This window comes from Epinephelus lanceolatus, chromosome 8, assembly GCF_041903045.1.
Source record: "Epinephelus lanceolatus isolate andai-2023 chromosome 8, ASM4190304v1, whole genome shotgun sequence".
In the NCBI taxonomy this organism is placed as follows: domain Eukaryota; kingdom Metazoa; phylum Chordata; class Actinopteri; order Perciformes; family Serranidae; genus Epinephelus; species Epinephelus lanceolatus.
Genome location: NC_135741.1, coordinates 41,243,143 through 41,268,952, shown reverse-complemented (window position 1 = coordinate 41,268,952; position 25,810 = coordinate 41,243,143). Strand labels below are relative to the sequence as shown.

The window sequence follows — 25,810 nt, the reverse complement described above, 5'->3', positions numbered from 1 at the left end:
ATACATCCCACCCATGAATAGCCAGTGACCAACATATAAGGAGGTGATAATTACTATGGATAGGTGTACCTGTCGACCTGTGAACATAGAGCAAAAAAAGAAATAAAGAGAGAAAAAGAAAAACTTGTCCGACGCTGAGACTGAAGTTATTTTAGGTGACGTGAGGTTGAGAAAAACATTTTATTTTCTTCTGTTAGTGGTGGTGTGACAGGGACAGGTAAATAAAAGGCCTAAAGGGAAGACAGAGGTGCTGTTAACTCTGTGTCCTCTGTTGAAAGACAAGTAAAGATAGCACGCACATCCCAAAAAACTTAATGCCTGAGTGCTGGACCAAAAGGTAAGAATGTAATAAAAGATAAAGTCCGCATACTAGAAGCTGCTCCTTGAAGAATTTATTGGATTTAACGTTTTGGGCTCCTGCCCTTCATCAGACATGTCTGACATTCATGTCTGACGATGAAGGGCAGGAGCCCGAAACGTTACATCCAATAAATTCTTCTAGGGCATCCTCTGTTGAAAGAACCATCCAAAAAATTAAACGAAAATGATTCGACATGAAACTAGATGCAAAAAACATAGCAACACAACAGCTACAGGAGGCTCCTCTCAGTCACAGCTCTCTGCTGCAGACGAGCTCATTACTTGCATCATCAGAGAGACCTCCGTCAGTCTGATTCAGATTCACCAACTGCCCAGTGTGAGCGGAGACTGGCGTCGAATTGCTTTCCCACGTCCATGAGTCTTATTAAATCAAAACTTAATCTGAATTAATGTTTACGTCTCCCACGTCGCAAACAAAAATGACATGCAGTTTGGTGCTGCAGTGTGTAAAGAGGGCAGAGGAGCGTGTTGGTTTGTTATTTTATTTATTCAGAGAACAGCGTTTACCAGTTTTGTATTAAATTGATTTAAATAACTCATTCACATTTTCAAGAACCTTAATCGGAAGGTTTCATCTGTTAAATGCCAACTAATTTAACTAAATGTGTTACTTTTTTTTTGTTACATCTCGTCATGTTTAACTTACTTGTTTCAAAGGCATCTGTGTATTATGAACACAGCAGAGCAGAATACGAAATAAAATTGTAATTTCTAATGACAAGCAACATTTATATACAATATCTTATTTACACAAGCACTACCAGCAGTCAGAAGCAGGGGTATATTTGTTGTTAGAACCTACAAAAAGATCGGAGCTAACATTTTGATGAACGTCGAAATACACATAAATTTCCTTCTGCCAACACTTCACACACAAATTCGCTCTGCTCATGTTTCATGAATGAGACCCAGTGTCTTTAGATGTGAGAAGGTGTCAGGCTTTAGTCTTTTAAAGACTTTTCAAAGTCTTTTAGTGTACAGTATGCATAAGCTGTGCTTATGAGTGTTTAATAAGTATTAAAACTAAAAAACACCTGAGGCTATTGTTTTCCATGGATTCAATCAAGATCACATAGTTTCACACAGGTGACCCTGGTTGTAACTACTAAACTGGCTGCACCAGTTAGAACTTGGGCACGTCAAAAGTAAAAGAAAAAGTGAATCTACAATTGTTAAGTTTGCATTCGCTTTAAATCCATTTGTTTTTAAGGTAAAAATTTTACAGATTTTTTGTTGTTGATCACTAGAAAAATGACTAAAATAAACCAATGTGAATCAATGTGGTAAAAGTGTACTGCATTAAGTCTGAGGGGTTAATTACCTTCTGAGAAACAAGTACAACTATTTGTCATCTTTCAGCATCTATTACTTGCTAATACACAAGAACTATAGCTTTTAAATTCTATGATCTCATCTCTACACAGGTTTAGATCTTTTATATATTGCATAGTTAAAAGTAGTCTGAGAATTTATCCTCCATGCAAAACCAAGTCCTATCTGTGATGTTTGATAGTTAAAGGGGAACTTCGCCCATTTTTAAAATTCATACATTATTCCTCCTATGGTCTGAGACAGAGGAAGGCAATCTGTGGCTCTGGAGCCACAAGTGTCTTTATTAACTTTCTCTCCAACAGTGAAGTGTAAGTGTCAAATAATCATAAACTGCACATTGCAGACAATGGCTACATTTTGGTAAAACATTAATCAATGCTTATTTAGGCCTATTATTAATGTCAATGTGCTATTTTAGACTTAATAGGCTGTCACTGTCAAAAGACTCAAATGTTTTGCAGCTCCAAACAGATATTTTTTTGTCCAAAAATGGCTCGATGGAAAAGGTCACTGGCCCCTGGTCTAAGACAGTCCAAAAATATGCAAGTCTCGCATTCATTGTCTGTGGAGCACCTCCATAAATAAAACTCCGTACTTGACATCCCAAGTTTGAGACTTACTTCTCTGGGGCTGCATTCACAAACATTCTGAGAATACTCTGAGAGCTCCTAACTCAGCTGTAACACTTAGTGGGGAGTCCTATCTTAGAAGTCACTCAGGAAAGTTCTGAGGAAGGCAGGGACAAACTTTTATCTTAGTGAGGGGGTGAGGTTGATCCTGTTGCTAGGTATGATGCATTCTTTTAACAGATGTGATCGGTTGTCATACACGCCCTTCTGTGAGCATGTAAGGCGTGGACACCCAGTGGAAATGAAATGAACTGCTGACTGTGAAAGTATCATTGTCAGTGTGATCACTCTGCCGATGGAAGGTTGACACAGACCCAAGTCATCACTGCTGCACTGGTGCATTTTTCCACTTTTCCAAATATCTTAGTGTTGTGACAATTTTATTTCTGCCGTTATAGCGTTGGGTGGGATATGTGTGTGTATCCCTAATGACATCAACCACACATAATCCCTGCACGATCAAATCTCATTTTATTTTCTGTCAACCAGCATTGGGAGAATATTTCTCTGATCTTTGTTTCTGCCATTTTCTCCTTAAGAAACTCTTAAGCTTCTTAAAAGTCCTCCTCTCTACTCCTAAGTTTTTCACCTTATGAGCTCTTTTATGGTCCAAGATGCTCTGTGAATAACTTTCTCTACAAGGACCTAGTCTTGACTTTAAGGGGGAATTCTAAGAAAGCATCACAATTCTACAAATTTCCTTAGAATTTAGTCAGTAGGAGCAACTTTCTGCACTAGGAAGCTTTGTGAATACGGCCCCAGGTTTCTGGCTTTGAGAGTAGCTCATGTTCATAAATACTGTTTAAACTTTCCGAGGCCATGAAAATAACACATTGGAATTCTTAATTTAGGTGATGTTCCCCTTTGCTTCACGTACATCAGGATTAATGTAAATGAATTGATTTGGGATGAACCCCCTAAGTGTACTCTACCACCAGAAGTATGACAAAAAATTCATACCACTTGCTCAGCTCCAAGGCATCCCTTCACATAAATACCCCCTATTTAAATGAAGGTCTGAGGACCTAGGAGGTCGCATATGGTACATACTGTAAAGCCCCTTAGAGCACATTTGGGTTTTGCCTTATTGGGCTACATAAATATAATGTAGTGTGACTCGATTCTTCTTCCAAATTGTGGATATAGCTGCCTAATGTAGGAATCGTGATATAAATCAAAACCATCACCACAGTCCATTTTGTAATCAAACCCACTTTTATTGGTTGTCTGATCAGGGAAATCCTGCAGTAGCTCTAGTTGGCGTGCAGGGCCTTCCAGCGGGTCAGAGGGCCTCTGCTGGGGATATATTTTACCCCACAGCCATCTGGAATCAGGCGCTTCTCAGCCATCATGTCATCAAAGTCGCAGGCGTTGAACTTGGTGAAGCCATACTTCTTGGAAATATGGATCTGAAGGTGAGTACGACGACAGAAGTCAGTTTAGACTAACAAGTACAATTACAGGCCAAAAAGCATGATTAAGTGTTACAAAAAAACAAGTTAAATCCATTTGCAGTTAGAGTAAAAGTCTGAATAACATTTTGTCTCAGTGGTCCCTTAAAGCACTCAGCACTGCCCAGCTGAGGACATACACAACCAAAGAGTCACTGTCTGCAGCCTTTGCACACCAGAATCACACTACAGCGAGACCAGTCGGCTTAATAAGCTGCAGAGCTAGGTTGTGATAGCACAAGGAATGCATGTAGGGATGTCCCAGTCAATTTTTTTTTCTTCCCTGATCTCAATCATGGTCATTTAACATTAAGTATCTGTCAGACCAAGATCCGATACTTGCATTTCCTAGACCATACAGCACAGTACACACTTCAAGTACATTCAAGTTACTAAAAGCAATCCAATATAAATGCTTGAGAAGTGAAAAGCTCTCCAATGCATTAAGAAAAAGTCCCTGCATCCAAGCTGAGTTCTGAGCTTCAACTGAGTATTCTCCAGTGTTTGCTGCTTCAGTAGAGCCTTTACCTGGGTTATCTGAATTAACTGTATGGTTAGGGTTAGGGTCAGTGGTCTGTACATCTTTTGCACAGATTACATCAATAAATTTCTCTTATTGACTTTTGCTTTTGTTGTGCTTGCAGTGGCGGGGTGAGTGAGGTTGTCTTTGTCGCTCCACTGCTCTGTGTCTCTCCTCCATGCAGGGTGGTGAAACAGCATGTGCCACAGGTGACACCAAAATGCAAGAGACTTCTCACACTGAGCTGAAATGAATTGAGCGCTCATAACTTCAGGTATATGAAGTCTTATACCGTGTTTTGCTTTCATTTATGGTGTGGTGTTCTGCGGTGGGCCAGATGGAGTCCCTGCTCTTACACACACACACACACAATGCTCAGCATTGTGGAGAATAGAAAAGATGGAAAGTTGATGACGGCTGTACACTGCATTGCTGTGCATGAAAGCTCTGCGAGTAAAAACACCTGTGATAGCCCTCATAAAACCAAGGATCGGACTGAGCTCTACATAGCCAATCCTGGTGAGTACAAAACATAATCGGCCCGATACCAATCAGATCAGACTAGCACATCACCAAATGCATGTCGACTCGGCTGATATTTTCCCTTGGCAGGTTTCAGTGGTGAGGCAGGTGACATGCTTGTTTACCTTCTGGCGTCCGGGGAACTTGAACTTGGCTCTGCGCAGAGCCTCCACCACGTGCTCCTTGTTCTGGGCTTTGGTACGCACGGACATGATCACCTGACCAATGTGCACACGGGCCACAGTGCCCTGGGGTTTACCAAAAGCACCTCGCATTCCAGTCTGGAGCCTGACAACCAGAAGGAGACAAGCAGATATTTTAGCCTCTCCATCTCACTCCATCAGAACCTACAGCAATGCTTTACACAAAGGCAACAGATGCTCACCTATCAGCTCCAGCGCAGGATAACATTTTGTTGATACGGATGACGTGGAAGGGATGCAGACGCATGCGAATGTGGAAACCATCTTTACCGCAGGTCTTCACCATGTACTTGTTAGCGCAGATACGGGCAGCCTCCAGAGCTACACAGGGGTGGAGAGGAAAGGGAAAAAAGGAGGGTGGGGAAATCGAACTGACATTAGTGCCCCAGCTTCAGCTTGCACTAAGAACATTTAATAAAGACAATTCCAGCATTAAATGATTAGTTTTTCTATTTGTGCACCTCCTCTGCAGGTTTTGAAGGTGGGGAGTAATCACAGGAGGAGGCAGGACACTGCAACTGGATATACCATTAAAGTAGGGCTGATAGGGAGAAAATCCAATTACATTTGTTTTGGACTAATACTGTGATTGTGATTCAGTATGCCATTTTTCTAGGCCTGTAGTAACCAAAGAAAATACTGAGTGCACGCTACATGGCAGCCTAAATGAAATGTATAAACTGGTTATCGCAGCACAAAAACTATTAAAGGCTCTCTAAGTCTTCTTAAGCTTGAAAAGTTTTTGCTTTCACATGTGCGCGCTTGTGCACACGTGAAAGCACCGTGAGATATGGGCACCATGTTCACGCGTGTGTGCTTGCTTTCGCTGGTCTCGCACTGGCTGGTTGGTGCAGCCTGGACCCAAATGTTTTTGTTGCCATTTGCGGAGCCTGGGCTGCCTACAGAGACTGGACTTTTTCACAGCACATTCAGAGGACATGTAGCTAGCGGATCGTGAGGAGATGTCTGCTGTATGTGACAAAAACTTTTCAAGCTTAAGAAGACTTTGAACCTTTAAGGAATACACAAAATCATTTTGAGATAATGTTTTTTTTGTCTTCATCAACAATAATAATAAACAGGACCCTCCACTATTGTTCCAGCTCACATTGTGATTCCCGAATACAGAGCTACACCTATGGGTCTGAGTTCAAAAACAAAAATGAGCCTATTAAGCTTCAACTCTTAAACACAAAAAGGTAATTCCATTTTCAGATGGAACATTAGACCAGCTCAAGGTGAGAACAGTTTAGACTACGTAACAGAAATGGACTCAGCCATAAGAATTTTCACCAATGACCTCAATATTAAAGTACATTTGTTTAGTAAAATATATTCGAGTGTTATTTTTTATTTATCATCAATGTTATTTCTGACCCCTGGTTTCCAACTGGTGCCGTGATACGAGCGTGACACAGTTTTGCTCGGTCCTCTGTACAGTTAAACCACACCAGGGGCGTTTCAGAGTGTGTTGCCTGCCTGGTATTGTTGACATGCATGTTTTGTTGATTGTTTCATTTTTTTTCTTGGTATACTACTTGCTTCTACCATAAGTACCATCTGGTGGAATCAAAAGCACTATCTAGAGATTTTCATACAGTAGTATTGCAAGCATAAAAGAGTGACATCTTAGGCGTTATTTTCTTCATTCACTCATTTACCTCCAAGCATCTACAGATCTATCCACTAGGCATGTAACGATAAAACGAATTCTCGGTCTCTCTCTCTCTCTGTGTGAGTGAGGGATTGTGTGTTATTGAGTTTACAATATTCCTAATTTGTTAATTTTGTTGTTGTTGCAGGGTCTGATTGTTCTAAGTTCTGTATATTTGATGAATATTAAGACTACTCTATCCTCATAATTTGATGTCATTCAGATGACTTTCTAGTAATAATACTACACTACTTTTGTTCAGAGTAGGTTAAAAATACTGAATGATTCCATCTTCATATTCTGTTACTATAGTTTTAATTGACATGACTTTGTTATGGCACTTTAATGTCTGCCTGCGTAGCAGTAATGGGGGGGAAATGAAAGCACATGTTCAGCTGTGTGTTGATTTATGATACGCTTCCAAGTTAAAAATAACATGCTGTACAGTGTACATGCACTATTTTTGAATAAAATAGCTATTTTTAACAATAATGTCTCTTTTTTCCCCCTTGTATAAATATCGTGATATATCGTATCATGGACTCTTTATCGTGATAATATCATATTGTGAGTTTCTGGTATCGTTACATCCCTACTATCCACACAGACTTTTGTTTAACTTGCAAACATACATGCCCACCTATACTTTGCATTTACAGTCTGCAGACAAACACAAAGAAGAAATCCTTTCTACCTGCACCCCTTGAGACCTTAGAAGGGAAAATAAGAATTTAGTTTCTCACATTGAGACCAATTCTCATTCTTATTACTTTTTTCTTAAGAAATCAATGGTTACTTGCTGCAGCACAGGAGTGGAAGAAGGCTCTGTTTAATGTAAGATGAACAGTGTCCTAATTTCTATGTTTCTCAACAGAAAATAAACCTTATAAAAAGGTTCTAATTCACATATACATCTGTGTGTTTAGTTGTGGCTTCTTGACTCCTCACCTTCAGAAGACAGCTGCTCATACTCATCAGAGACCATGTGGCCGCATAGTGGGAACTCATCTACCTTGGCCTTCTTCCTGCCGAGGTCAAAGATCCTGATCTTGGGATCTACACAAAGAAAAAACTATGAGTGACAGCTTTTAAACTGTCTGACCACAGACACACTGGAGTTTCCGATTAACTCTCATATTGACTGCAACATCTAGTCATTCGAGACATACATAGCAGTTTAACTAACATCACACAAAGGGAGAGGCAGTGGATTATCATTTAACACTAGCCTAAGGACATCACTATCATTTTGTCTCAGTGGTCCCTTAAAGCACTCAGCACTTCCCAGCTGAGAACATACACAACCAAAGAGTCACTGTCTGCAGCCTTTGCACACCAGAATCACACTGTAGCGGAGCTGGTCGGCTTAATAAGCTGCAGGGTTATCCACAGAACACTTCTGTAACAAGCACTTAGTTTGAAGTCAAAAAGGCACTGCAGCAGGAAGCTGCAATTTTAAACAGAAAGGTATTTTCAAACATACTACTACTTTAGTAACTGCAATGCTTAAAAGGCAGTTGCACACTTTTGTTCCTGACTTCCTACATTTTAACAACACTGTTGAGTAAATGATGGAGGCAGCTTACCAGGCACACCCCTGCAGAAGCGGGACTTGGGGTAGGGCTTGTTCTTGCAGTAACGGTAGCTGTGGAGACAGTGTTAAATGTAACCATCAACCCATACAATGTTTGACTTCTGCTGTTGCTTTAATATGATTTATTTAACAAAGTTGTTGCAGTTTCAGTATAGGTTTTAGCTAACATTACTCACTACAGAAAAAAGTAGTACATTTGTGAGAGACTATTTTCAGCTGTGGAATAACACAATTGGTTTTATTGTCAGTATTTACAGCAGCAGGACATGAGTGTGAAATTGAGTCAATATAAACTACATTGTGTGTTGATGGTAATGAAGGAATATGTAACAGTGCAACAGTGAGGCTGCATTTTTAAGTCAAGTTTTTGGTAAACAATCGACTGCAATAGTGCAGAGGAATAAGACCTATGGATAGACACTACAATAGTGAGTATGACACATGAATTGTTGGTTTTGACATTCTCATGGGATTTGCTAATGAGAAAGACATAACTGATGCACTAGATGATAAATCTATTTCAAGATACTAAAGGGCCTCAATTACAAGTCGACATCACAACCCCACAGAAGCTGTACATTTTTTCTTCAATGTGAAAGAAATGGTGAATGCATTGTTTTTCAGAATGGCCTCCTAAACCAACAGAAATCGAAAAGGGATTTCATAGAATCTCTATTATTACAATTCTATTAATATTTCAGATGCCTAAGGTGACTGATACCAGGCTTGTAGCAGTCAACTACATTCACATTGTCATCTTACTCCAATAACTTCATTGAAAACCAAACCAAGACTGTCATTAAGAGCTTTGCTACTACATATGTGATGTGTAACGGGAATTTACATGAAAACATTTAAAGTGGCTATGTCAGGGATCAGCATTAGTGCGCTAGCGCTAGCTTCATGCTAGCTGACGTTAGCTCAAGTCACTTTCAACAAGCTAACTTTGGCGTTTTCTATTAGTGAAAAAAAATCATTACAAAAATGTGGCTAAAGGCGGGCATTAACTACGGTTAGTACCGTGTGGCATACATGTGTTTTCAAATACCATAAAAAGACACAGACTAGGTTTGTCGACAAGGCTTGTCTGTATGTCAGTGCAGTGCAGTGCACATGGTGCGAGCCGGAGCCGCTGCCATTTTCCTCTGAGTGTGACCAAACCGGCCCTGTTCTGAAATGACATAAAACAGAACTTACCACCGGGCAGGTCGGCGGCCCATGGTTGCGATCTGTAAATTAACCAATAAAAATGTATTATTTGTATAAATTCGGGGTCAGTATTTCTGTAAAACAACTTTAAAACTGTCTATTTTACGGAGAGCCGAATAAGACACGCTCCCACCACGTACTCACCTAATGGAGGAAAGGAAGAAGAGGCGACTTCCGCTTGGTCATATGGTACAGGGCTGCCTGTGGGAAAATATATTTTTATTTCGTTAACACACTATTTTTGCTTCAGTATGTATTTACAGTAATTAAAAGCGTTAATATGACGGATAAATTCAAATATATTGTTGTGAAAATTTGTTTAATGCCAGTGGACAAACTCCAACTGAATGCTGGGAAATGTAGTTTTTATACAGTTAGCGGGACGGCAGGTCGACATCTGCCTTACACCCACGTTACATCAGAGTTGGGGAGTGACTAGTTACATGTAGCTAGTTACAGTGATTAAATTAGAAAATTGATATAATTATAAGAAGTTACAGTTACTGAGAAATTGTGTAATAAATTAACAGTTACTAATCAAAATGTTGGTGATTACAAAAGGGTTCAAAAAGTAAAGTAGGCCTATAACATTCACTCTGTTGCTTTGCATCTTTTTGTTGTGCAGGGATGCCTGCTCTTGTCATGGCCTATTTCCAGACATTACTGCCATTATAAAACATTTGTTAGAAACGTAATCGAAAAGTAATCACATGTATAATGTTACATTACTTTGATGAAGTAATTAAAATTGCTACATTGCATATCAATTTTTAACAGGGTAGCTTATAGGGTAATCTGTAACCTAGTACATTTCAAAAGTAACCCTCCCAACACTGTTGCCTCCACCTTAAACTTATCCTCCCTCATTTGCTTTACACTACAAAATGTTAACCTAACATTTGATTCCTTGTTTTGATAAGGAATAAATTGCAGTTTGTTTCCTGATGTTTATTAAAGCAGTTTAGGCCCAACTCTAATATTACCATAAAACATTATCATCCAGATATAAAATGTCAAAATGTCTGTGTAATGTAAGTGTAGATGGCCTTTACAAAGCCTTTGCACACCAGAAAATGTAGAACTGTCCCTTGCTCTATCACCTTTTAATGGTAAAATAGAAAAGCAGGTGTTGGCTAATTAATAGAATTAATAATGGCTTTTTTTCAATTCCAAGTTTCCAGAGATGGAAAACAACTCAGAACATGTAGGGTACTCAATCTAAGTAGCTCCAGTTTTGAGGTACACCTACAGTAGGCTACTTAAGTATTTTTAGTACTTTATGCTACTACCTACAATAGGCTACCTCCGGCGGTGGACTAGCAAAGAGAGGAGGATGAAAGACAAGGTCAAAACCATCACTCTCACCCTCTCCATGATTAGCTGTGGCAGATGGGCAGTTTATTTATAATGGGATCATCCCACCCAGATATAAAACAAAATGTTTCAGGCGCTCATTTGTTTCCACTGCCATCAGACTGTACAACAGCAGTGGGGACTGCAGACTATGACATCACATAACAACAAGTGCTACTAATTATATTAATGATGGCTCAGTAGAGTGCCGCAGGGATGACATTTTTCTGTAGGCTGACATGGAAGTTAGGGTTGTCCTGGTTTGCTCATCAAAAAGCCTATGAGATATTTCCTTTAAATTTTGGATTATAGCAGAAATAAGCTCTGTGGTAAACAAACATTCAGGATACCTACATGTTTTGTTCAGTAAGCTAATCTTCACAAATGAACACCACTTCTATGATTCTTGAAGACTAAATGCAATCGGCAGTAGTAAAAATCTAACATTAGGCTATAAGCAAACTACACTACAGTAACATGTCATAATGTCATCACCGCACTGAGGCTGTAAAGCTGTGTTTTGCATGATAACAGCCTGTAGTCTCACTTAGCCACTTGCTAGCAACCATCTTTTTTAAAACACCAAAAAAGCTTCAAAATTTCTGAGTGGGGTATTTACCAGTATATTTTATGCTGTTAAACAAAACATGAAAGTCTCTTAAACATATGTTAATTTCAGACCTTATTTCAGGCATCTAACCACAAGCCCTATGACTGAGACAAGGAAACCGTGAGTGGTAAAATGCTTACTCACTTCCGGGTTTTAGGACTAATTCCTGGGGCATTCTGTTGTCTTCAATTGTCCCAGTAAACCATGATAAACTGACAGCGAGCCAGCATGCACAATACCAGGATCCTGAAACTGGAGCGGCTAAGTGGAATTTGGTCATCATTCATTTTATTATTTTACTGTATACTTGTGCTTTTTTTTTTACAGTCAGATGAGATGAGATGAGATGAGACTTTATCGAACCCTAATTGGAAATCCCTTTTAGTGTATAGGTATAGGCTAATACAATATGTAAGTATACAGGTATGAATATTAAGTAAAATATACATGAGAAAATAATTAAGTATTAAATGTTATACATCTGTCGTATATGTTATACACACACACACACACACACACTATTCAGTAGTGGCAAGTGGCAAGTCCCAACAGCAGTGTAATACCATGACGTGTAATGGTAATAAAAGAAATCAAAGAGAATTGGAAAAGCATCATAATTACAATATAGTAGTAATATAGATATCGATCAAAATAATACAGTGAAAAATAGATATGTTATTGCCAGTACTTCCATAGTATTAATAACAGGTAATTTAGAATCAGGGACATGCCAGGTCAAAATGTTTTCCATGAAAAAGGCCCATCACTACTTTCACTTCAGTAAATGGTATTCTTCTACCACAGCAGGTTATCCAGAAATTCATACCACTGTGTCAACCTGCACAACACCAGGTCCCTGGATTGTCAGGCCCAAATTGAATATAGCTCCCTGTGTTTAGTGGATTGTCTTAAACTCAGGAGATATTTGGTTGAAGCTGGTCCACAAGTTGCTTCTCTTCTTTTTGCTGGCTGTTTCTTTTCCTTTTGCACCATTCAACACCTCCACAGCACTTCTTTCATATGTCTGCTATGGTTTCAGTGCTGAGGTTGCTGATTCACTCACCTTTATGGTTCACATTTTTCAAGTAGGATTTTTTAAGTGTGTAGGATTTAGGGGAAACTATCAGCAGAATTGGAATATGATATTGGAGTGTCTATTTGCCCCTGGGTAGGAATAGTCATTCTGCGGTTATTCAACTATTTAAACCATCCCTATGATGTGCTATTAGGGATCCCACTGTGAGCTGTGATTGGCTAGGTGGCTATTTGTTACATCGAGGTCAAAGGCAGTTATGGTTAAGGCAAAGAGGTCATGGTTAAGGCTAATACTAGCTGATATTTTTTGAGATTAAAGTGGTAAATTTACAAAAAAAGGTCATAACTTATACTGCCAGACAGTCAGGTGATGCACTACAAAGAGTGACACAGTCCATAGAGGTAGTAAGATGTGGGCAGGTGGATGGGTTGAGCACAAGAGTTTCAAACAGGAGTCGGGGGTGTGAATCAGTCAGTACGTTACATGCACATTTAAGTCGATTGTCCCTGTCCCAGTATACAAGCACAGGAGGGGAATCCATTCATTGACCAAAGTACTTCCGACTCCGTTACAATAGGTGGCAACATGCCCTTTTTCAGCTTGTTAGTACTGGACCTTTTTCCAGTTGACCTCTAATGTCACAGACCATACAATCAATAAACAAGTTAGCTACAATTAGCTAGTGGCAAACTGGTACCACGGTGGACAACTTTACAAGTCTGTACGCTTTACTTTTTTTTTTACAGATGAGATGAACACTGGATGTCGATTTTCCTATGTTGTTACCGACATCTTCTGTTATACATTTAATGCTATCTGACCTCCAGGTCAAAGCCTGGAGTGGAAACTGTGAAGCATGCGCAAGGCACCGCAGCCAATTTGGGTCTGATTGACTGTATACACACATTTGGCTCCCAGTCGCATTATCTGGGTGTGTTAGTCCGACTTTGAGATTTTTAATTCAGTACGATTTCAGTCGGACTAACATGTTTATATGCATTTTAAAAGAGTTTTAGTCAGACTAACACAATAAATCAATTTTCAATGTAGAAAGCTGCTGAATACACATGGCGTACATAAACTTTAGTGGAATAGCTAAATAGACTTGTTTGTGTTATTAATGTTGTTAAGATGCCCAAGAATGTAAATAGCGTTGTTAGCTATACAGACACCTGGTTGCTTGCTGTTGCTATGTGTAAGTTTTTATGTTTATTTACTTTATTAATCCCCCTGAGGGGAAATTCAATGTTTTCACTCTTGCTTGTCAATTACACACAGGTCCGAAAGACACACACATGCACAAACAGGACCTATACATGCACAAAGTGGAGAGATGTCAGAGTGAGGGGGCTGCCCTTGGTCAGGCGCCCCAAGCGGTTGGGGGATTCGGTGCCTTGCTCAGGGGCACCTTGGCAGTGCCCAGGAGGTGAACTGGCACCTCTCTAGCCACCAGTCCACGCTTCATATTTTTGGTCCGGATGGGAACACAAACAGGCGACCCTCTGGTTCCCAACCCAATTATTCCCATCCCTATGGACTGAGCTACTGCCGCCCCACAAATAACCACATTTTGATGTAGGCGCAGACGTTTCCAGATGCCTCTGGATTTATGTTAAATTTGTGCTCTTACATCTATTTTGCAAGTCTTGGTGGGGCTTCTTGTGGTTGGCTTTGGATGGTGGTGGTGTATGGCGGCAAGTCCCTCATCAGGACGAGGAAATTAACTCAGTAGTCTGTAAAGTCTCCTCCTGTGACTCTGTTAGCTAACCAGGTTGAGGGTTTCAAATGTAAACATCAATAAACATTGAGGAAAGGATGGAGAAGATGAGCACTAGCTGAAGTAGCATCCTGCTGGCCACTGTATTGGTAGCGGAAAATAACTGGACGACTTCTGCGCCACATAAATTTCCAGTGGGGTATCATATCAGCAACTGTAATGTCTTTTGATTCTCTGCAACTTGGCCTCTAATCCTGGACCGCACCATTCAACCAGGAGGCATGTGCTTACAGTGACTCTTTTTCTATATGCTGATCTGGCATAGCGGAGGGCTCTGGTGTGACAAGGAGAGAAGGCGTGTGTTTTATGGTGAATAAGGACTGGTGTGTCAGTGGGAATGTGAGGTGCTGTCCCATTCCCTCTCTGGATTACCGCTAGACACCATTCAGAGGTGGCTGCAAGAGGAGCAGTAAGCAGATCCATCATTCCACAACCAGAAATCATGGATAAACAGAACCACCCATAATCGTAAATAATTATAAAATAGCAGCCACCAATGTAAAAAGATGCAAAAAGGGACTGAATCACAGTGTATGCGTTAAAGGAGTTGATGGGATCACAGCTCACCAGAGCTGTACCTTCTATAATTCCATGTGACAAATAAATGCTTGATTGATAAATGTTTGATAAATTGGCTATTCCACCCTGACTGCAAATAGCATCATTGGCTACAGACACCTGAATGCAAATAGCATCTGTTGTTAAATATTCATAATTAGGTTTTCATTAGTTTACAATCACCTGAAACTAAGAATTGTTTTGATTCATTAGCTTAGAGTGAGCCCTATATATCTTCACAGATTAGGAGATCTCTTCCATGGAGTCTGCCATATGTTGCATTGCCATGTTTGTACAATAGCCCAGAATTGACAAACCAAAGACTTGTTTTAGAGAAAACCGTTCACATTTTTACATTACCTGAAGGCAACCGTGGATTCTACGACAGACTTTGTGGGGAAGGTGTATTCAGTTGGTTGCAGCCTCACAGCTAGATGCTGCTCCTTTGATCAAGTCTTTTGTTTAGACTTTCTGTTCACATTGACTAAACCTGTACTGGTTTAGTCAATGTGTGACATATGATGTAGAGTAATAATAATAATACATTTATTTGATGTTGCACATAATATTAAGGAAAATGCTTCACAAAATGCAATAAAACAATAAAACAAACAATAAACCATACAAACAATGAAAACAAAAGCAACACAATTATAGTAAAAGAAAAGACATAGAGCAAATATAGGCTACTGAGGACCCAAAAAGAAGCGCACTAAAGAACAGGCCATTTTGAAAAGATGGGTCTTTAGTTTAGTTCTTTTAAAAGTTTCTAAGTAGACCACAGACCATATACCTAATGGGAGAGTTCCATAGTGTTGGAGCCACTACTTAAAAGGCATGATTGCCTTTTGTTTTAAGTCCAGGGTGGGGGACAGCCAAGTCCTGGTTAGACCTGCGAGACCTACTGATGACCTCGGGATGAAGGAGGTCACAGATGTATTCAGGTGCCTGACCACAGAGGACTCCAGAAAAAGAGAAAGAATACCATAAATGAATCCTGAACCTGATGGGAAGTTTAAAAAATAAAAAAAAAAATTGGTGTGATGTGTGTTGTCCTGCTGAACCTGGTTAACAACCTAGCAGCAGTGCTCTGGATTATTTGTAGACAGTTCAGCGATGACTTGCCAGTGGAAGTAAAAGGAGAATTACAGTAGTTCAATCAGGGGGACACAAAAGTATAATTGATCATCTCCAGCTCAGGTCAACAGATCTGAGCTTTAATGTGTCCAAAAGCTGCTGTGAACAAGATGTCCACATCCCCTTGGTAGAAATCCTTTGAGAATCAGCACAGATTCCTAATGCACTCTGCAATATAACCATTAGAGGTCACTATTGTACCATATATATATAAAGTCCTAGCTTGTCTGTGCCCTACTTTGCTAATTCTTAAAAAGGAACAATGAGCTCATATCTAAACTCTTGATAATGCAGAACAAATGTTGCTCTCTCACTGGGGAATGTGAGGAATCCTAACCTTGTTCAGATGTCCGCTCCAACATTACTCAACATAACAAGATTTGTTAAACATCCTAGAGGCCTTGGAGGATTTGTGAGGGTTATTTATGTATGTGTAATAAGTCTAGACGTCATGAATGGTGTCCTCATTCCTCTTTGAATTTGTGTAAAAAACTGCTGTTAAGGCTCTCAAAGTTTTACTTGTCTAGTGTGAATTCACAGTCAGCATCAGGTTGTTGAAATGGACCAACATGAATAAAGTCATTGAGTCTACAAATGAATAAATAATATCCTTGTGCAAACACAATCAATTCACACCAGTTCTGATTAGGAAGTGACAATACACTGCCACTCCCTTGTGAGTGAAAAAGGAGATATCTCAGTCAGGAAAGCTTCTGAACTTTGACTGGGATCCCTGTGAAACCTCATGTGAAGGTCAGCTATCAGTTCTGCAACTCCTCCCTATCTTTTCTGATCCTTCAATTTTGTCTGAATATCTTCCAGACTTTGCTTTGTCTGAACTGAACCTCACTGAAGGGCAAGGATGACAGTGTGACGATGGAAAGGGAGCAAGGACCAAAAATGGTCGTACTGTATGTGCCTGTTTCTTGTGACCACTGACACACACACACACACACACACACACACACACACACACACACACACACACACACATTACAACAGAAATAGCCTACTGGTTTTCCAGACAGGACCTACAAGTAATTTTCCATTTAGATCCAGGCTGTAAAATAAGGCACTTATGTTAAGTTAGTTTTCTTTACTAACATGAATTAACAGGGTAGGTATAATTAACTATGTGTATTAACATTATGGGAAATACGCTTATCTACTTTCTTACTGAAAATTAAATGAGAAGCAGATCAATACCTCAGTCATGTATGTAAGCTAAATCAGAAGCTAAAGCCAGCAGATTGTCTTAGACTGACTTAGTTTAGCATAAATACTTAAAATAGCTCTCCTATTTTTGTCTAATGTGCATACCACACCTGTTTGATCTGTTAAATCTGTGCGAAAAACAAAGCATAAAAGCAACAATTTGTGGTTTTACAGGGGTTATGTGTTCAATTATTTCTTGGCAGGTGCTGTGGTTTCCAGGAGTTTCTCCAGAAAGTCCACAAAATGTGTTAATAATTAGCAAGTGAGGTGTAGCTAAGTATATATTTTAACTTTGGACAGAGCCAGGCTAGCTGTTTCCACCTGCTTCCAGTCTTTATGCTACGCCAAGATAACAATCTCTTTAGCTTCATATTAAGCATACAGAAATTAGCTTCTCATATTCTTATCTCATTCTCACCAAAAAAGCACATTAGCTGACTTCCCCAGCTAAAAGATGCTAAAATGTACCAGATAACTTCATGCTCTTATTTGCATATTGTTGAAATCATTTCACATTCATCTAAAACATGAGTCCTAAAACCTGGCAGCACTTTAGCACTTTGGTTCCCTTGTCTGGAAATCAGTATGTTTTTTGAATGGGTTTTTGGTTAGATGCCTAAAATAAGGGCTACATCCAAATGTCTGGACTTCACAGCACTTACAGACTTGTGGACTTTGTGGGTGCGTTCCTGGAAAGTTTGGGAGTGCTTAGGGCTGTCCAAATCTACAATTCATCCAGTCCACAAGGGGCCTTAAGCTGACTTTCTGCAGACTTCCAGAGAGTTCACTTGGGGTGCAGACTGCAGCAGACTTCACTGATTTAATCGCCCACAATTCATTGCAATATGGACATGATGTGGTAGCTTTTGTTTTTTCAATAGCCAACTGAAAAACAAAACTTATGTGTATGTAAAACAGTTATTGTAGCATATTAAAACAATACTTGACTTGTGTAGGCCAGAAATAATATTCAACATCATGATACAAAAAAATATAGAAATATAAACTATAGAGTGTAATCAAAATGCATTGTATTGCAGTGTAATGCCAAATATATAGGCTAGAAAACTGGCCAAAAAAACAACAAAAGAAGATCTTCTGATGTAACTAATAGGCCTACTTGATTTTTATAGTCATAGCCCAGTCCTTGTACAGTCATCTCTAAATCTGAATGTCTGCAGGCTATGTTACACAGAAATGTATTTGTTCATGCACAAAAACCTCTATATATGAGGTTTATATGACAGTATGACAGCAGTTACAATGATTATAATTGTCACTCGAATGTTCCCATGGCAATGAGTAAAATAGTCTCGAAGGCTGTCTGTCAGCAGCTTGTGGTCTCTGCCCTTGCAGACTTTACATGATGATGGTGAACTGTTCCCAGTTCATACGACTGAAGTCCATGAGGGCTCAGTCCACAAGTCCAGAGGGTGGACATTTGGACACAGCCAAGCTCTGCGGTTAACACAAGCTGAAGAGACCTTGACATTTTGTTCTTGATATAAAATACATCACTGAACACCACACCTGTGAATTTTTAAGCCTTTATTTGCCTTTTAAAAGGCAGTTACTAGCAAGTGTCTAAATGAGACGAAAGAACAGCATCATGCCAATCACAGCTTTACAGCTCCATTGTGGTAGGTATGTTAAATCATGCAACCGTGGCATAGTTTGTTTATAGCCTAATGTTAGCTTTTTACTTCTGGCAATTGCATAGGCTTCAAAAATCAGTGTAATCAGTATAAGTGATGTTCATTTGTGAAGATTATTGTGCTGAACAAGATCTCATAAAGCTTTGTTTGCCACAGATCTTTTTTTTTTTTTTTTTTGCAATAATCCAAAACCTGATGGAAGAATCCCATAGGTTTTTTGACAAGGGATCCAGGGCGATGCTAACTTCCACATCAGCTTACAAAAAAAAAAAAAACATCATCCCTGCAGCACTCTATGGAAGCATTCTACAACTTTTCTGAATTAGAGTTAATTGCAAAATCCTCAGAACACATTTTCTTGTACTGAAAGCTTTCTCAGGCTTCCAACCCAGACATCCTACACTTACTGACTTGGACAGGAGAGAGGGAGAGACTCTGCACTGTTGGCGGAGGAGCTGAGGATGGCTAATAGCCTACTTTAAGCAGCATGCATGGTAGTGAATTACAATATAATATATTTTAATGTATTTATTACTTTTTTCCATGGTGGTCTAAATAAGTTGCCAACTTTGTTGTGATTTTTAAAAAATAAAGTCACTAAGAGGGTCTGAAAAGTCGCTCAATCTTGTGAGAAAGTTGCCAAGTTGGCAATACTAAATTATCTGTACAACACCCAATTATTCATTGTAGTCTCTCTCTATATAAGAGCATCCACTAAATGCCTGATAAGTATGCAGATGAACATATAAGTGACACTGTGTAGAATATACAGTCAGGTCCATAATTATTTAGACAATGATACAGTTGTCATCATTTTGGCTCTGTACACCACCACAATGGGTTTTAAATGAAACAATGAATACCTGCTTAAAGTGCAGACTCTCAGCTTCCATTTAAGGCTTTTTTCAAAAATGTAGTATGAACCGTGTAGGAATTACAACCATTTCTTCACACAGTCCCCCAACTTTAAGGGCTCATAAGTATTTGGACAAATTAACATAATCATCAATTAAACAGTCAGTTTTAATACTTGGTTGCAAATCCTTTACAGTCAATGACTGCCTGAAGTGTTGGACACATAGGCATCATCAGATGCTGGGTTTCTTCCCTGGTGATGCTCTGCCAGCCCTTTACTGCAGCCGTCTGCACTTCCTGCTTGTGTTTTGGGTGTTTTGCCCTCAGTTTTGGCTTCAGCAAGAGAAACGCATGCTCATTTGGATTCAGGTCAGATGATATGACTTGGCCATCACAGAACATTCCTTTTCTTTGTCTTAAAAATGTCTTTGGTTGCTTTTGCAGTATGCTTCAGGTCAATGTCCATCTGCACTGTGAAGCATCGTCCAACGAGTTTTGAAGCATTTGGTTGAATCTGAGCCGATAATGGTGCCCCAAACACTTCAGCTTTCATCCTGCTGCTCATGTCAGCAGTCACATCATCAATAAATACAAGAGAACCAGTTCCACTGGCAGCCATACATGGCCATGACATAACAGTACCTCCACCATGCTTCACTGATGAAGTGGTGTGCTTTGGATCATGAGCAGTTCCTTCCCTTCTTCCTTCTCTTGTCTTCCCATCATTCTGGTAGTTGATCTTTGTTTTATCTGTCCATAGTATGCTGTTCCACAACTGTACAGGCTTTTTAGATGGTTTTTGACAAACTCTAATCTGGCCTTCCATTTTCAAGGCTAACCAATGGTTTGCATCTTGTGATAAACCCTCTGTATTTATTCTAGTGAAGTCTTGTCTTGCTTACAAGAGCAGCAGGATGAAAGCTGAAGTGTTTGGGGCACCATTATCTGCTCAGATTCAACCAAATGCTTCAAAATTCATTGGACGATGCTTCACAGTGCAGATGGACATTGACCTGAAGCATATTGCAAAAGCAACCAAAGACATTTTTAAGACAAAGAAAAGGAATGTTCTGTGATGGTCAAGTCATATCATCTGACCTGAATCCAAATGAGCATGCGTTTCTCTTGCTGAAGCCAAAACTGAGGGCAAAACACCCAAAACACAAGCAGGAAGTGCAGACGGCTGCAGTAAAGGGCTGGCAGAGCATCACCAGGGAAGAAACCCAGCATCTGATGATGCCTATGTGTCCAACACTTCAGGCAGTCATTGACTGTAAAGGATTTGCAACCAAGTATTAAAACTGACTGTTTAATTGATGATTATGTTAATTTGTCCAAATACTTATGAGCCCTTAAAGTCGGGGGACTGTGTGAAGAAATGGTTGTAATTCCTACACGGTTCATACTACATTTTGGAAAAAAGCCTTAAATGGAAGCTGAGAGTCTGCACTTTAAGCAGGTATTTATTGTTTCATTAAAAACCCATTGTGGTGGTGTACAGAGCCAAAATGACGACAACTGTATCATTGTCCAAATAATTATGGACCTGACTGTATGTGGAAGGTTAAGAACAACAAACACATTTTATGATGACAGCAATCCAAATGATTTAAACAGTTACTTCTGTTTGTTTTTTTCTAGTGCATGCTGCTCTCTTGACAGCCTAAATGGAGAAATAGGTAATATTATAAACACTGAATTGCTCATACCGCCAAACCCACCCTCACTCACACACACATTCACACACACACACACACACACACACACACACACTGACCAGTGTGACTGATGAGGGCGTGGTGGCTAACACCCTGTGTGGTACTGTGAAAACGGAAGTGTCTCTGGGAGGTGCATATTGTCTTCTTGAGTGTGTGCAGGCAGAGAGTGTGTGCTGTGTAGTGTAATGAAGTTCACATGTGAGGCTCAAGGTAAATTATAAACTACAGGAGAAATTGCACAGTGTAGTTCCCTTACTCTCATTCTAAAGAATGCATAAAGGACAGAGAATCAATCAAGAGCATGACGTCTTTAGGCCGGCATGAAAAAAGTGAATGAGCGAGGGTGCATGGAGAGATGGGTGGGGTAATAAAGTACTATACTCACACAAAAATAATTAATAAATAAATAAGATTCTGATCACGTACAGCAAAGTATTCTCTGTATGGAACTGCACAACAGGCTCTGGTCAGGTTGAGTCCCTGTTTACATTTCAGTCATTTTCTCTTTGTATCATCACCACTCTAAACAGTCCAGCTTCTTAGTTACCATACAACACACCTCTAATAGGACCAGAGCAGCATGCAGACTATAATCCTTATTACTGTAAACAGTTTTAATACATAAATACAGATAGATAGATCGCTGTGTGTGTGTGTGGGTGTGTGTGTGTGTGTGTGTGTGTTAAACACAGCTTTGGCCAAGTCATTTCAATATATAGGCATAATACTGAAATCAAATGGCCTATTCATGGTACACGATTGACTGGTGACCTGCCCAGGGTGTATCCCACCTCTAGTTCAAGGTCGTTTGGAAGATTGTCTCCAGCCCCCTGCAACTCATAAAGGATAAGTGAGTACAGCTAATGAATGGATGAGTAGTCAAGCCCTGCCTGTCACTGTCTTATTCTATTTTTATTGTTCTGGCAATTAACTTGGTTGAAACTTGAATGTTTTTGCTTTCAGATCTCAAGTCAAGAATGTTATTTGGTGACTTGAAGGCCAATCCGGGGAATTTGAATTTTCTAACTGTCAGCTAATTAAATAAAAAGAGTGAAACCAACAATGAATGTATCCTACTAACAAGTTTAGTGTGTATCTAAGCCTGATAAATCTTCTTCCTCTGTGCCGCAGAGCTCCATTGTTGTCTAAAGCTATTAAAACCACATCAGTGAGTCACACTGTTGCACTGGCTGACGTGTTGCTCCATTACCATGAACACACATACTGTAGACTGTTTCAACTCAATCCCACAGATACGGTCCTGCTGCTGGAAATACTCACTAGAGTACCAAATATGTATCAATCCACTGCTGAAAACAGTCCCCAACAAAGGCACTATTTCCTCCAGTTTGTGTAAAATTTGTTAAAAATTACAGTGGCCAGCTGTTTTAATTACTGAGCCTTTTTCTTTATAATTAAACTATAAAGTCTTCAAAGATTTACATCTTTAGTAGCTACCAATTAAACAGATTAAAACAATATTGCTTTGGGTCTTTACGTGGGAATTGTTGAAAATAGTAAAAAAAAATAGCAAATAATGTCTTAATAATGCTTTATCCTTTAAGTCCACGAGTCTAGGCCTAAACTGTCAATAAAACTGCTCTGAATGACAGAGAGAATGACACGTGTGAGCATGTGAATGCTGTCTGTGTCTCACTGATTTGGATGATGTTATGCATTTTTAATGCTTTTCATAGAGGGGATCTGATTCATTCATTAAAGCAAGGTATTAAAGCACACAATTAGAAGATCAACAATTCGTTCGTTTACCTGGGGAATGAAGGATGGCACACTCTCTCTGTTGGAGCTGTGGTATGAGTCAGATTGCAACAAATAAATATTTTTGCTGAGTCGGCTTTTGGTGCCCGCACTGTTAATGAGGAAGTAAAAATGAAGCGCCACAGAGACAGTTGCCAAGGACAACACTGACAAACAAGTCTGACTTAGGTTATTCCTTCTTTCCATCTTTCTTGTGATTAGTTCTCTTTTTTCTCAATTTATTACAATAAGGTCCCTGCACACCACTTCCCTTAGTGGCCTCACATATCAGCAAACCACCATGAGGGTCCACCGGGTTGAATGCACCTACAGTAAACATAAAATGTATAAATCACTTAAATTCTGAGGAAAAAACTCTGCTATGGTTTGCTCTCTCATAAATTTCAAAATATTCAGAATGAACTGTCTATAGAAAGCTTGTACCCAACCATGCCTCCTGAAATCTGTTGAAACACGTCTACCCCTCACTTATTTCAATTTTGGTTCATTCATGTGTTGCCAAAGCAAAGGCAGGAATAGAACAAACAGTAAATGACATTAGATAGAATCAAGAAGATCAAAACACAGTAAAGACAAGACAATAAATCAATGTGTACAATGTGTTAAAAAAAAACATTATATATAATGAAGTGTTGTATATTAAATCACTTTATACAACAGAACTTTGATCTCTCTGTCTATATGTCTGTCTCTATCTATGTCTGTCTGTCTCTCTCCCTCTCTGCAGGTCAAGTCTCTGCAGGTCTGTGTGTCAGGCTCAACTGCCTCAGTAATGAGATCATATGATGTCATGCAGTTCAAGCGGGAGCAGCCTTCTGATCAGTCTGGCTGAAAGCCAGTATGTGAGTGTGTGTGTGTGTGTGTGTGTGTGTGTGTAAGAGAGAGAGAGAGAGAGAGAGAGAGAGAGAGGGGGAGAGAGAGAGAGAGAGAGAGAGAGAGAGACGTTACATAGGCAATAAACCAGCCTCAGTAATTATTGTTAATCTAATAATCTACACATTTTCTAAAGAGTTCTAAAAGTTCTTATTGCGTGTTCTCTCTCGTTATGTCTCTCCTCAGCATTCTCCTCTGCACATTAACTTCTTCATAAAGCCATTTCACACCAAGCATAGATTTTCATCTGAAAAATCATGAACATGTATCAAAACTGATTTTGTGGGTTCGTATGAATACTTGGACACCTCTGGGGAACAGAGGGATACTGGGATACAATGAAGATTGTAATGTAGCTGATACACTTAGGCTAACGTTAATGTCTTATATTGGTCACAGAACGGGGCTAGCCACAAGAGCTAGCATTAGCATCAAACTTGGGGTCTGATTATGTATTGTGTAGTTAGGGTTATCCCCTGAGACATTTTCTTACTGTCAGTAACCATTACTATAAAAAAAACTCCATTTTGGCCAAAAATTTAAGCCTCAAAAACATATTTGAGTCTAATTATGAAGGTAACACAGACTATTGCACCTATCAACATTACCAATAGGTCTAAATGAGCAGTCATTAATAGGTTTTAACACAAGATGGCTGGTCACCAGTGGGCTATTTATGAACAGTTGGTAAGAATTGGTAGCGAAAGCATATGAGTCTGTCCACCCATTGTTAATGTCTCTATTTTTCTCAGAGACTTTACAATTTTGGTTTCGGAGTCCATAGCTAGCCACACTAGGGAAATTCAAGACTAGCCACAACTACAGAGGTTCATTTAGACATGACCTGTGCAACATTTAGAGGAGAAGGTGCCAGGCCATAGATGTAGTTGACAAAATGTTAAAAATGTTTTTAATTCCTGTGTATAGGGTACATATTTTTACAATTACAGAATGTAATTTTGTTAGGCCTACAACAATGACAAATAAAAATTAGATGTTTAAAAATGCATTCATTTCTATCTGATTCTATTTTTTTTAAAGCCACAGGGAGCCACTGGAGAGGGGCTGAAGACCTGCTTGTGGCTCCACTACATTTTTACACTACACTGGCGAGAAACAGCTTTTACTCTGCCTTAATCCACCAAATCCCACAGTCTGAGTTGCACAGAAAACCTCTGCTCATTTCATTCAATTTGAGTTTCAGATAAAATCTTGAACTGTTTCATTTTGAACACATATGATTCCATGTATTTTTGGTACCTCTCTTTTTATATGCTCTGTTCTTGATTTTTTTAAATACCTTCTGCGAGGCTGCACTTGGACTGAGCAGTGCTATTTAAAAAAAAAAATACTAATGTCAGGGTGCTAACATGTTCATTATATCAATGCTAACATGCTGTGGCGCTAAACACAGAGTAGTGTCATGGTAATTGATGAGGTAGGTGTATGACCAGGTACATTGGTAGGTTACCAAGGAAAAGGTCATAAACCAAAGGTTTTAAAAATTGAAATTACAACCTGATGATGGCACTAAAGAAAGAAGATAATGGCAGCCAAAGTTATTACACTTTTTGAGAGGAGCATGGATGCCTAAATGTCATCCAGCCATTTCACTCAAAACCATAAATTTCAGCCTCATGGTGACGCTAGACAAACAGTCAGTGTATCACCAGTAGGATTCATCCTCTGGGGACCATGAATGTCATTTCATGGCAATCAATCCAATAGCTATTTAGATATCTAAATCTA

General features: G+C 39.4%; 1 protein-coding gene and 2 non-coding genes across 3 annotated transcripts; all 3 read right to left on the bottom strand.

The window, feature by feature from the left end:
- Nucleotides 1-3,538: 3,538 nt before the first annotated feature.
- rpl10 (ribosomal protein L10) lies at nucleotides 3,539-9,627 on the bottom strand. Its single transcript, XM_033630163.2, has 6 exons — nucleotides 9,484-9,627; nucleotides 8,279-8,337; nucleotides 7,641-7,748; nucleotides 5,221-5,359; nucleotides 4,961-5,123; nucleotides 3,539-3,751 (listed from the first exon to the last, which is right to left on the bottom strand). Exons 1-6 carry the CDS (start codon nucleotides 9,504-9,506, stop codon nucleotides 3,596-3,598), a joined length of 648 nt encoding a protein of 215 aa, XP_033486054.1. The 5' UTR covers nucleotides 9,507-9,627; the 3' UTR covers nucleotides 3,539-3,595.
- LOC117258999 (small nucleolar RNA SNORA70) lies at nucleotides 3,881-4,013 on the bottom strand. The gene has a single exon (XR_004501801.1). It is a non-coding gene; the product is annotated as a small nucleolar RNA SNORA70 (small nucleolar RNA).
- On the bottom strand, nucleotides 7,940-8,072 carry LOC117259000 (small nucleolar RNA SNORA70). The gene has a single exon (XR_004501802.1). It is a non-coding gene; the product is annotated as a small nucleolar RNA SNORA70 (small nucleolar RNA).
- Nucleotides 9,628-25,810: the final 16,183 nt, after the last annotated feature.

What these genes read in the sequence shown, in the direction of transcription:
- rpl10 (XM_033630163.2), bottom strand. Translation starts at nt 9,506, where the DNA reads ATGGGCCGCCGACCTGCCCGGTG. An exon ending in CTTCTGCAGGGGTGTGCCTG is followed by an intron (nt 7,749 to 8,278) that starts GTAAGCTGCCTC and finishes TTCTTTGTGTAG; the next exon opens with ATCCCAAGATCAGGATCTTT. An exon ending in TGAGCAGCTGTCTTCTGAAG is followed by an intron (nt 5,360 to 7,640) that starts GTGAGGAGTCAA and finishes ACCCCTGTGTAG; the next exon opens with CTCTGGAGGCTGCCCGTATC.